This window comes from Bombyx mandarina, chromosome 02 (assembly GCF_030267445.1).
Source record: "Bombyx mandarina strain Sakado chromosome 02, ASM3026744v2".
NCBI lineage: Eukaryota > Metazoa > Arthropoda > Insecta > Lepidoptera > Bombycidae > Bombyx > Bombyx mandarina.
The window spans coordinates 855,145-868,050 of NC_143209.1; the positions used below are offsets into that span (position 1 = coordinate 855,145).

At 40.0% G+C, this 12,906-nt stretch overlaps 1 protein-coding gene across 1 annotated transcript; it reads left to right on the top strand.

Moving 5' to 3' along the window:
- The first annotated feature begins 887 nt into the window (after positions 1 to 887).
- Positions 888 to 3,520, top strand: LOC114252682 (uncharacterized). Its single transcript, XM_028187262.2, has one exon. It carries the CDS (start codon positions 975 to 977, stop codon positions 2,634 to 2,636), a length of 1,662 nt encoding a protein of 553 aa, XP_028043063.2. The 5' UTR covers positions 888 to 974; the 3' UTR covers positions 2,637 to 3,520.
- The last annotated feature ends 9,386 nt before the right edge of the window (positions 3,521 to 12,906 follow it).

The window sequence follows — 12,906 nt, forward strand, 5'->3', positions numbered from 1 at the left end:
ATTGCTCTTTCCAAAAAAAAATTTATTATATCATAAACATAAACTCAATACTACACTACTATACTAATAATGATAAATAAACAAAAATGTTCATTATTGTTTTATCTTGGCCTAATTACATTTATTGATAAATATTTTCATAGATAATTCTAGAAGATAAATTTAACATATTTACTGCTATTGCTATCAGTGCCATCTGTTTTAATAAGTTTACCACAGATTCAACAGCAAATTAGTGACATCTTTGAGAACTTAATGACAGTGGTAGAGGATATTCCACCAAACGGATACAATTGTTCGGTAGACCGACATTCCAAATATTGTTGTTGTATTCGAGTTTTCTTGAAATTGCCATTAACGAGATTCAGGCATCTGACAAATATCTAGTGTACTTTTAAGCAATATACTAGTGCCTTTTAAGCAATATACAAGTATTTTTAAATATTTTTCATCGAATAATATTATCAATAGTAATAAAATTATGATATTTTCGAGCCATTTTAGTTCTATACAAAATGCAAAACAATAATATAAATCCGACTGAATACTCTCATAATACTTCATTATTCAAATTCTGTTAAAAATTTAAGCAGTAACAAAGGTTTAGTTAGTTGGAAAGTTCACTGTTTTTTTTTCTTCTAAGCTCGCAGCGTTTCCTAGCAATTAAATGCCACAACTAATATATACACACAAAAATTTGCACCTTAATTGTTAAGTTTAAGTAATTCACATCATAATTTTAACAAGTAATTTCATTGCATTTCACTTGATTTTGCCCCTGCCTATTAATCTTTTTCAAACAAATTATGCGGCATAACGGGCATTATTCCCTATGTTTGTCAAACTGACAAAACAAAAGAAGTTTGACATTTGACACTTTCGACAGCAAACGTTAAAGATTACGGAAATGCTGCCTTGTGTTTCATTCTCAATATCATATCAAACTATTTGATGTAAATATTATTACAGTAAAAATGACCGAAGAGAAAAGCTATTGTAGGCTTTGCGCTGAAGCGACTTCGAACAATCAGCTTTTAGCCGCTGAAGATGTCGACGGAATAAATTTTAAAATATTAAAGAAAATGCAGTGGATAAACGTTGATGTTTCTAACGATTTACTACCGAACGCTATTTGTTTCGCGTGTTTCGACTCCTTAGAACGTACGTGGATATTTTTGCACAACGTCAGAGCGGCTCAAAAGAAATTGGCAAAGATCTTTTCTTGCGATAACAATATGCATACAACGAATGAGGACGTTGGTCGACCTGTCGATTGCGACTGGGAGGTTCTGACCGCGGCCAACGTAAAAGAAGAATCCGAGGTGCCCACAAATAATATCGAAAATGAAAGAGCCGCTAAAAAGAAATTAGCACATATCCTTTCTTGCGATAACAGAGTGCATACACCTAATGAGGACGTTGGTCGTCCTATCGATTGCGACTGGGAGGTCCTGACCGCGGCTAACGTTAAAGAAGAATCCGACGAGCCCACAAATAATTTTGAAGATGAAATGCTCATAGAAATCAATGAAATAAAAATCGAGAAGACAAGTGACATTGAAACTGACAGCGACATACCATTGCTACAAACGAGAGTGAAAAAGAAAAAAAAGAAAAAAAAACTAAAAAACATTGTACACATTACATCGGAAGATATAACCTGGGATGATTACACGAGCCTCTGTGCAAACTGTGACGCCCAATGCATGACCATAGCAGCCCTACGATCACATTCTATAGAGAAACACGCTCGTTGCTTTGTATCAAAATGTCTGATCTGCGCAAAAATATCATCTAATTATCGTTTATTAATAAACCACGCCCGAAGTCACAATCAAATGTTAAATTACCACTGTGAATACTGCAATAAATATATACCGTCAATCAGTGAACTAAAGAAACATAGGAACACGGCGCACCAACATGTTTACAAGACTTACTGTCACAATTGTGGTGAGAAATTTGATACGCCGGAATCTTTAGAAGATCACATGATCGCATATTCAAACTCTTACAAAAAATGCGGTAGAAGATCAACGAAAATTAGGCCTCACAATCTTAAATGTGATATGTGCAGCAGAGACTTCAAGTCATTAAGTAATCTAATTCAACACAAAAAGGTACACATGGAACGAACTAGAGACTTTGGCTGTCACAAATGTGGTAAAATGTTCTTTACGAAGGGAGCCCTGGTGAACCATTTGGCGATTCACGAGGAAGTGAGACCGCACAAATGTGAGTACTGCCCTCTGGCCTTCCGGGCTCGGGGGAACCTGCAGGCCCACCTCGTGTTGCACTCAGGATCGAAGCCGTTTGTGTGCGAACAGTGCGGGAAGAGTTTCCGTATGAAGAGACACTTGAAATCTCATTCCATTATGCATACAGATTTGATGCCGTATGCATGCGAGTTCTGCAACAAATTGTTTAGGTTTAAAACAAGATTGAATCTGCATTTGAGACAGCACACCGGAGCCAAGCCCTACAATTGCATTCAGTGTCAAAGAGACTTCACGAACGGTTCGAATTTCAAGAAACATATGAAACGTAGACACAACATTGATATATCAAAGAAGAAAAAATATTCAATAGTAGATAAACCTGATGAGAAAATCGAAAATGAAGAAGGAAAGGCTTGATGAACAATAGTCGGCGTAAATTATTTATAAAGTATCTTGTTACAATTTGTGAAGATCATTACGCTGTGTTCTCATTCATTTACACATTGAACGGCCCTGCGCTACCATTTTCTTGTATAAAAAGAAAACCAGACCCTGAATACCTATGACACCCTCCAGACCATACAGTGATCAAAATTAACAACGAAACATCTTATGAAGATTCAATCCAATATTTATATGAAATTTCAGTCACAATTATGACTTAGTGTCTTGCCATAAATATTGTTACGAGGAAAACAATTTATTTCTTATCATAGTAAACAGTTATTATTGCAATAATTTCTGAAAATTTTAAAAATATCAACCTAATTCAAAAATTATCTCGGTTCACCTAAATAGAATTCATTTAATTGAGCTAGCAATTAAAACACTATTTCATCATTGAATTTGTCATTATCAATTTTATGATTTAGGGTGTAAATTGTAATTGTAATAATTATCCAAAATTGTGATATTTACAGAATGCCAAACTATCTAATAGAGACTACATTATAATAAGGGGACTAAGATCTGGCTTTGTCCACAGCCCGTTTTCTGTTCTGATGATGTCAAAAGCAATTTCTATCCAGTTACACCCATGAAGATTGTATTGTTTCTGATTAGAACATTCTAGAACATGATAAGAGCATTCTATATTATGGATTATGACGCTTAACCACCTCCTCAATCGTATCTTCACATAAATATGTCAAATGGGCCAATAGTTCTTTACTAAAATGTAGCCTTGTACATCCTTGAGAAACAAAAATCCTATGCAGTCACCTAAGCACTGGACATCATTTGGAGAGGCCTATGCTGAGCAGTGCCCTCGCCGGATCTTCTCAGTGCCCTCGCCGGATCTTCTCAGTGGGTCGCGTTTCCGATCCGGTGGTAGATTCTGGTGTTAGGTGGTTACATCTACAACATAAATGCCGCCATCCACCTTGAGATATGAGTTCTAAGGTCTCAGTATCACAGCGGAGCATACGCTCGTCGTCTGCCCCGCATGGGAGGGGTGGCGCCGTGACCTCGTCGCAAAAATAGGAAACAACTTGTTGTCGAGTGTTATAGCATCGATGCTCGATGGCGAGTCGTGGAAGGCGATGCTCGACTTCTGCGAGTGCACCATCTCGCAGAAGGAGGCGGCGGGGCGCGTGAGAGGCCCGCCGCCGTCGAGCGGGGGCTAGGGAGGCGAATCTCGCCCAAGCCCTGGCCCTCTAAGTGTTTCGGGTCTCTCTCACATGTCGGTCTGGGGACCGGCAAGGAGGGCCTAAGAAGACGACGTGCAAGCTGCTCTGCACGCGTTTTACGCAAGAGCATCCGGGTGATGGAAGGCCAGCTATCCTCGACACACGTTGGTTGGTATTCCGTAGGATAACTCACTCTAACCGGCGCCATCTAGGCAGGCTTCGGATAGCCTACAAACTAAGAGGACTGATGCTCGTCGCGCCGACGACTGGCGGTCCGGCGTCCCGAAGAGGAGGGTGATGGGAGAGATGTGCTCCGCACTAAACGCTTCACTTCCCCCCTTTGCCTTTTCATGAGTTCTGAGTCATGCGAGGTTTGGACGTGGGTTGTTGAGCGACAGGAGATTTTAGTCAGTTTGACTCCGACATGCCCCGCCCTCTATCCCCAGCTGCTCTTGCTAGGGTTAGTGTAAGCAAGGTCGTCAGGTTTGAGCCACATGAGCTCATCTACTAGTTCTATGAATCTAACCTCTCGAGATTAATAGTATAGGAGAAAAAAAATAGTTCAGCAGTAGCAGGCTGAGATAAAAAAAATAATATCAAATAACTAATTCGCCTCGTATATTCTCCAAGTCCTAAGCCATTTTTTTTAAATATCTTATAAATGTGGTCTCTAATAAAATATCTTGGGACAGATTTTCATTGGATTTTATCCTCTACAGTTATGATTTATGTTTTAACATAAATTCTTCATCATCAATCGTTATCGCCCAACTATATTTTAATATCACAGAAATATTTAACAAAGACTGGCGGGAATTTTTTTTTTTTTTATAGTATGACGGATTCAAATGTTAAAATTGTTGTTTTTTTTTAAAATTGTAACAATGTTTATGGCCAACCAAAAATGTAACGTTTTGTAAAATGACATAAACAAAGTTATAAACAGTTGTATCTTCAAAAGGAATTGGCCGGTTGCTCTCAACCTCCGGGTCATGACACATTGGCGCTTCGCAAGCCACAGAAGGGTGTCCTACGATTTGCAATTATGATATTTTTGTCTAAGGTGAGCGAGGGAATCGCATCTGTGGTACACATGAGGTGAATATTCAACTGTTTACTATACAACTACGGTTAATACATGATTGGTGTGTAATTTATACCTCTACCTACTCTTCGTGTTAGTATGTAAGGTTGTCGCGAATTTGTAAAGACTGTTATCGTCTCTGAGTTAAAAAGGTTTAAAGCCAGCGTTACAGACTGTAATGCTAACGTGTAAAATTGCGAAAAGACTGATTATTTTAACGATTAAACATTGTAATTCATAGACTTAAGTATCAATGATTCGAATGTCGACCATCAAGTGTACTGAGAAAGTAGGTACATATTTTTGTTTGTTTACATAAGGTGACCAACTATTTTTTGTTCATAAAGAGTAGGTACACTTTGCAAGTATTTCATAGGTAATTTTGACGTTGTTAGAAAAAGAGGTCTGTAGTATCTATTTATCTCTCCCGGTACATAATACGGCCTCTCAATTGCGCCGGAAACTACAGCCATACGTGCGCGCGAAATTCAAATCACTGTCAAAATAATTTTAAATATTTAATTAATATTGAAATAAATTGTAACAAAATCAAAAAAAAGTTTTAGAAATACAAATGAGTATAAAATTATACAAATGAGTACTTTCAAGAGTACAGGATTTTAAAAGAGCACGGTTTGCGAAAAAATAGTACAAAACTCAGTAAATGAGGCCGTTTTCCAATTACAGCACAAGAGCGCATTAACATTTAACGCAATTAACCATTACCTAATGGTAGTTTTCCAATTACAGAGCAAAATGCGACTCAGTGACGCACAATGCCGAATTATGCTGAAGCTTAGTTGAGCATTATGCCGCACAATGCGCTCTTGTGCTGTAATTGGAAAACGGCCTGAGTCGGTCACCTTAGTTTACATAAATGTTAAACATTTTATATCGATATTTAAAATCGATTATTTGGATAAAACTACCCACAGTGACCCGCTCAAATATTAACACTCGTGCAAACAGGAAATTGCGAATTAGACGAAAAGACTATATATATTTTTTTTTTTTTTTTTTATTGCTTAGGTGGGTGGACGAGCTCACAGCCCACCTGTAGTTAAGTGGTTACTGGAGCCCATAGACATCTACAACGTAAATGCGCCACCCACCTTGAGATATAAGTTGTAAGGTCTCAGTATAGTTACAACGGCTGCCCCACCCTTCAAACCGAAACGCATTACTGCTTCACGGCAGAAATAGGCAGGGCGGTGGTACCTACCCGCGCGGACTCACAAGAGGTCCTACCACCAGTAAAATTGTTGCAGCTAACCCTAAACGCAGTACTTACATTAAACATTAATTTATTACGTTGTTTTCTTCGGTTTTTCCGAGCCTTAGACATAATTTAAACCACTTTTACAGTAAAATTTCGCGGTTTTTTATGATTGAAGGGTTACTGGTGGCCCGGAGGACTATCCAGTTTCACCAGGACAGGTGGGCGAGCAAAGGCTCAGCCAGGACGGGTGGGATTTGCTAACAGCTGCCCGAGCGCCTACTAACAACTCAAGAGCAAGTTCTTCGTGAATGAATCTACTACCGGATCGGTATCGCGACCCACTGAGAAGATCCGGCGAGAAACTCAGCGGGCTGATGCATGGGTTAGGTTTCACGTCGACCTCTTTGTCGAGTTCGATGAGTACGGTTACCGGGGTCCCTAAGCCTGCTCCTAGTGTTAGAGCTGAAGGCGTCTAATGTGTTGCAAATGATGTGACAAAAAAAACCAGCAGCATAACGACAAGTTCTTTTATTTGTGCCAGAAAGCAGAAAGCAGGTAGAAATGGCCGGCATGGCTTGTTTTATTAACACTATTCTCCCTTCGTTGGCTTTGGCTAGCGGCAGTGGCGGAAGGGGGCGTGTTAACATGGCTTGGCAGCAGGGCATGACAGCTGACGTCACGTCCATTACAAATGCAAAGGTTTGGAAAGGATCTGATGGATCCGTAAGGACATGTCTAGGGCGTCGAGGGTGGCTGGCTCCTGCGTGATCAGGAATTTCGCGTTTACTGATCTATACGAAAACTGGAAAACATTCGAAACAACATTAATGATGAGACGAAAATAGCAATCAACAAATTACATCGTAATACTGATGGATATTATTATTAACTTAATTTTCGAATGATTTCTATTAATTTAGGAATAAGGCAGAATAATTATCTGCCGTGAAGTCGGACGTTCCGGTTACAAAGACATTGTTTGACCTCATGTCCCAAGGCGGTGGCCATCGATCGACTCAAGTTACTTAAGGTAGCTTGTGGCTTCTATATGCTTTAGCTAGACAATATTTGCACTTATATTGGATCGTAAGTATTCATTTTAGCCCCATCAAACTTTTAAGTTCTAGTAAAGCCTTCTATTGCGCATCTGAGTCATACCAGACTCATATTTGATCATAATGTTCAAATTAGTGGTGGTAGGACTTCTTGTGAGTCCACGCGGGTAGGTACCACCGCCCCGCCTATTTCTGCCGTGAAGCGGTAATGCGTTTCGATTTGAAGGGCGGGGTAGCCGTTGTAACTATATTGAAACCTTAAAACTCATATCTCAAACCTTCCTCTTCAATCACTCTATCTATTAAAAAAAACCGCATCAAAATCCGTTGCGTAGTTTTAAAGATTTAAGCATACATAGGGATATAGGGACAGAGAAAGCGACTTTGTTTTATACTATGTAGTGATATAGTATAGAGTACGCTATCGAGAACTTTAAAAAACTCGCACAAAGCACACCTGTATTAATATTAATAATAATATTCTCTGACCTCCGACTTTTAGAAGTCAACATTATATATTTTGAATCGTAATTATCATAGGCGCGTCCCCTCAATTCGTTACGCGCTATTTCCTAATCGATTTTAGATGCGTATTCAAAACAGACGCATTGAAATAGTTTTGTTAAACAGTGTGCTTAGTGCGAGTTTTTTAACGTGCTCGATAACGTAAAAGTTAACCCAATTTTGTGTGCAGTTGGAAGAGCGCCCCTAGCGGCAAACGTACGCAAACAATCCCATCCTATACAAATTAGAGCGAACTTTTACTTTTACTACTAACCCATTCCGACAGGAGCCCTCTTCTTCGATATAGCGAAGGCGTTCGACAAAGTCTGGCACAACGGTTTGATATACAAACTGTATAACATGGGAGTGCCAGACAGACTCGTGCTCATCATACGAGACTACTTGTCGAACCGTTCGTTCCGATATCGAGTCGAGGGAACGCGTTCCCGGCCCCGTCACGTCACAGCCGGAGTCCCGCAAGGCTCCGCCCTCTCCCCGTTACTATTTAGTTTGTATATCAATGATATACCCCGGTCTCCGGAGACCCATCTGGCGCTCTTCGCCGATGACACCGCCATCTACTACTCGTGTAGGAAGAAGGCGTTGCTTCATCGACGACTTCAGACCGCAGCTACCACCATGGGACAGTGGTTCCGGAAGTGGCGCATCGACATCAACCCCACGAAAAGCACAGCGGTGCTCTTCAAAAGGGGTCGCCCTCCGAACACCACGCTGAGCATCCCCCTCCCGACTAGGCGCGTCAATACCCCCGCCCCCGCCGTTCGCCCGATCACGATGTTCGACCAGCCCATACCGTGGGCCCTGAAGGTCAAATACTTAGGCGTCACCCTCGACAGTAGGATGACATTCCGCCCCCACATTAAGACGGTACGCGACCGTGCCGCCTTCATTCTAGGACGTCTCTACCCGATGATATGTAGGCGAAGTAAAATGTCCCTTAGAAATAAGGTGACACTCTATAAAACTTGCATACGCCCCGTCATGACCTATGCAAGTGTAGTGTTCGCTCACGCGGCCCGCATACACTTAAAATCATTTCAAATCATTCAATCCCGTTTTTGCAGAATAGCCGTCGGAGCCCCGTGGTTCGTCAGGAACGTCGACCTCCATGACGACCTGGACTTAGAGTCCATCAGTAAGTATCTGCAGTCGGCGTCCATGCGCCACTTGCACGCTGTAGTATAGGTAGTTTGAAAGTAAAGTCTAGTTTGTTTAAAGACAAGCCCACTGAGTTTCTCGCCTGATCTTCTCAGTGGGTCGCGATTCCGATCCGGTAGTAGGTTCATTCGCGAACCAATTACTCTTAAGCTGTTAGGTCTCCTTCGGAAACGCTCGGACATCTGTTGGCAAATGCCACCCCTCCTGGTCATACAGGCTTGTCAGCTCTTTCACCTGTGTACCCAATACAAATAAAACATCGATTTCCCAAACAGTGTGTTACGTTAATAAATGAGTAAAATCCATTGACTTAGAAAACATTACGTGTAATGATACCTACATCTAGCAGCTCTGTCACAGGTGGCCAATACCGCACACACACACGGTTTGGAAGTCGCGGCTTAAAACCACAAAAGCAACCAGTATGTACCAGCTCAAGTATAATTCATATAAAGGCAACACAATCCTCGGATGCGGCCCGAAAACTCTCCATTGTTCAGAAACTAACCTGTTTGACTACAATAGATTGTTTCAACTAGTTTTTTTTTTTTTAATTTGTTTTGTGACTCAAGTGGCGAAAAGGCACTTGCATAATGAGATTTAGGGATTTTTTTGGATTAGACTTTTCGTCATGCGGTCTTGGACTTAGCAGGACTTTTGAAGGCGTCGTGGCCTAAAGGATAAGACGTCCGATGCGTTTGTACGTAGCGATGCATCGGTGTTCGAATCCCGCAGGCAAGTACCAATTTTTCTAATGAAATACGTACTTAATTAACAAATGTTCACGATTGACTTCCACGACGTAACTAGGAATGAAGATAATTCAAAGGAAATTTATGAGGAAAAAAACTATGTTTTGTTTTATTATTTAAAAACTAGCTGACCCGGCTGACTTCGTCCCTCAATCGATAAATAAAAGACCTAAACTTTTGTCTATATCTATACTTCTATACTAATATTATAAAGAGGAAAGATTTGTTTGTTTGCTTGTTTGTTTCGAATAGGCTCCGAAACTACTGGACCGATTTGAAAAATTATTTTTCCATTAGAAGCCGACATTGTCCCTGATGAACATAGGCTACATTTTTTAATTTTTTTTTTATTTTTTTTTTTGGTTTCATGTGTGTTTTAATGTTTCCGAAGCGAAGCGAGGGCGGGTCGCTAGTATAAAATAAACTTAAAACAAACAAAAGGATTTGTTGTTATTTTTATTTAATTCCGAGCATTTTCATATTCATTTACCTTTTAAACCTTCTCTGGACTTCCACAAATAATTCAAAAGCAAAATTAGCCAAATCGGTCCAGCCGTTCTCGAGTTTTAGCGAGTCTAACGAACACCAATTCATTTTTATATATATAGATTGCGTTGCGTACCGGTTTTCATGAATGGTTCAGTCGTTATCCATCACGCTTTGGTGGAGATGGAGTCTGGTAACCACTCAATCTGCTGAATGGAGAATACGTTCACTAGTTCATACAATAAATAAAGAATACTTAAAAAAACTAACAAAATACGCTTTTATAGAAAATCCAACTAAAAAATAGAAAATAAATTTTAAAGCGTGGGCGGCTTTTCAGGATATTATCAAAATAACCCTTCTACTCATATCTGTTCATAAAATATTTATAACCACTGATACCATGCACCCCACGCTTTTTTTTACAATAAAATCATTTTTTCTTACACTATTTTTAATTCATATTTATTAAAATTATTAACAGGCAGGATAGGAAAATTCCTTACTGCCCCAGTTGGCTTATCCTCCCCAAATTCCCGTCTGGATTCGTGCAAATCAATTAATCAGTGACATCTAAACGAGCAGTGAATCATAAAAATTTACAAATAATGATGACATGTAAATGTAATCACGCTAATAGTATGTGTGTTTTGTAAAAGTTTTGAATACACTTAAACAAGAAGAATGCGATCGTAAATCTCCAGTACATCTCGACGGGTGATTAAAATGATCGTAACACAGATTATGTATCGTCATAGATGTGTCTGTGCTTGAATCATTTGTTTTGAAGTGAAAACTTCTTTAGAATCGTTGTGATTTCAAACCGGATGCAACCGAAAAAACGACAGGTAAGAGACACTAAATACAAAAATGTGTAGGATGAAGCCAGCAAAGAATGAGACAGAAATATACATACTATTTAATACAGCGCCATCTGTGAGATTTTTTAATACTAACGTGTGTATGAAAGCTCTTGTAGTGAATTTTAATTTAGGATTATACGTGAAATTAAAATATCAATTCACAGAGGGCGCTACCTTACAATTATTTACTAATGACAAAATTTTACATATACTTAAGACGTTTAGGATAATTGTATTTTAATTTTGGAAGGTTTCACTTTTACCACGTGTGAATTGCACACATGTATTTTTTTTTCCTACCTAAGCTGATAGCCTTGCGAAGTTATATCAGCGTCGCCTTAATTAATAACCTGATGACGTTGCTAACACGAACCCTAGCAAGAGTCGTGCTTCGCAGAATCTACCACCGTATCAGAACGCAACCCACTGAGAAGATCCGGCGAGAAACTCAGTGGGCTGTGTCTATGGGTTAATTTACTCGTCGAGCCCTTCGTCGCAAGTGACGGGTTCGACGAGTGCTTGAGGTACCTAGAAGCACCGTTAGTGGATCGGGAGGATCCAAAATGACGTGTTTGAGGCGACGTCGACTGCTTTCCATTCTGTCCGCAGGATCGGGAATGTAGTTACCGAGCCACAATGAGATGGTTCTCATATCGTGCCGCTTTATCGAAGTGGATCATTTGTAATGACATGCTATGATAGTGCCAAAATAATTAAAACCGCGTTTATGGCTTGATCTCGTCATGGACGACGTGGCTCTGATTTGGTGGGTCTAGTTTGGTCTGGTATACAGCCTACGAAAATTCTAGAGAATAGTAACGTTCCAAATTTCACTGTAAAAACTCTGGTTGTAAGGATTCTTTTCTTGATCTTCTAGCAGACGAGTATGCGACCCACATAATAGTAAGCAGTTACCGTTTCTCATGGAGCTCAGCAATGGCAAGACCACAGCCAAGCTACCGCCAACCACTCAGTACTCTCCACAAGCCTCTTTCCTCCTTCTTCCTGGTGGTAGGACCTTTTGTGAGTCCGCACGGATAGGTACCACCAGCCTGCCTATTCCTGCCGTGAAGCAGTAATGCGTTTCGGTTTGAAGGGTGGGGCAACCGTTGTAACTATACTTGAGACCTTAGAACTTATATCTCAAGGTGGGTGGCGCATCTACGTTGTAGATGTCTATGGGCTCCAGTAACCACTTAACACCAGGTGGGCTGTGAGCTCGTCTACCCATCTAAGAAATATAAAAAAAAAAAAAAGCTGCCCGAATTACTCTGGAGGAGACCTAACAGCGCAAGGTTAACAGCTTCGCGAATGCATGTACTACCGGATCGCAATTGCAACGCACTGAGAAGATCCGGCAAGAAAATCAGCGGACTAACATCTTTGTTGCTGCCGCAAATCAGTTATTTAATAAACTTTACGCTGTAACCATTAATAAAATCACACGAAATCACTTTTTAGGAACTGCCCGATGTAGGCGCAACGGAGTTTTTTTAGCTCGCATATCGCACACCAAACCTCCAAAACACATAATAACTATAGTCAGATATTCTAGTTAAAGAAAACTTAAAGCACCCTCTGTATTATTATTGTCAGAATCCATCGCAGTATGGAGCACGCGACCGTGTACCGCACGCGTCTGATCTACAAGATATGCGAAAATCTATCTTGAGATTTATACAATAATATATTTTTACTAACAGCAAACAAGTGCAAGATATTCGCGACATCTGTTGGTTATTAGTAAACTTTCTATTTAAGTGATTACTTTTTAGATATCTTTAAATTAATACGTGAAGCAAAAACTTTGTATCCCTTTTTACGAAAATTGCGCGGACGGAGGACTATGAAATTTTGCACACTTATAGAGAATATAGAGAAGAAGTGCACAATGCTAATATTTTTTAAAAATAATGC

Bases quoted from the DNA above. Each gene is read 5' to 3' on its own strand.
- LOC114252682 (XM_028187262.2), top strand. From the start codon at position 975: ATGACCGAAGAGAAAAGCTATTGTAGGCTTTGCGCTGAAGCGACTTCG.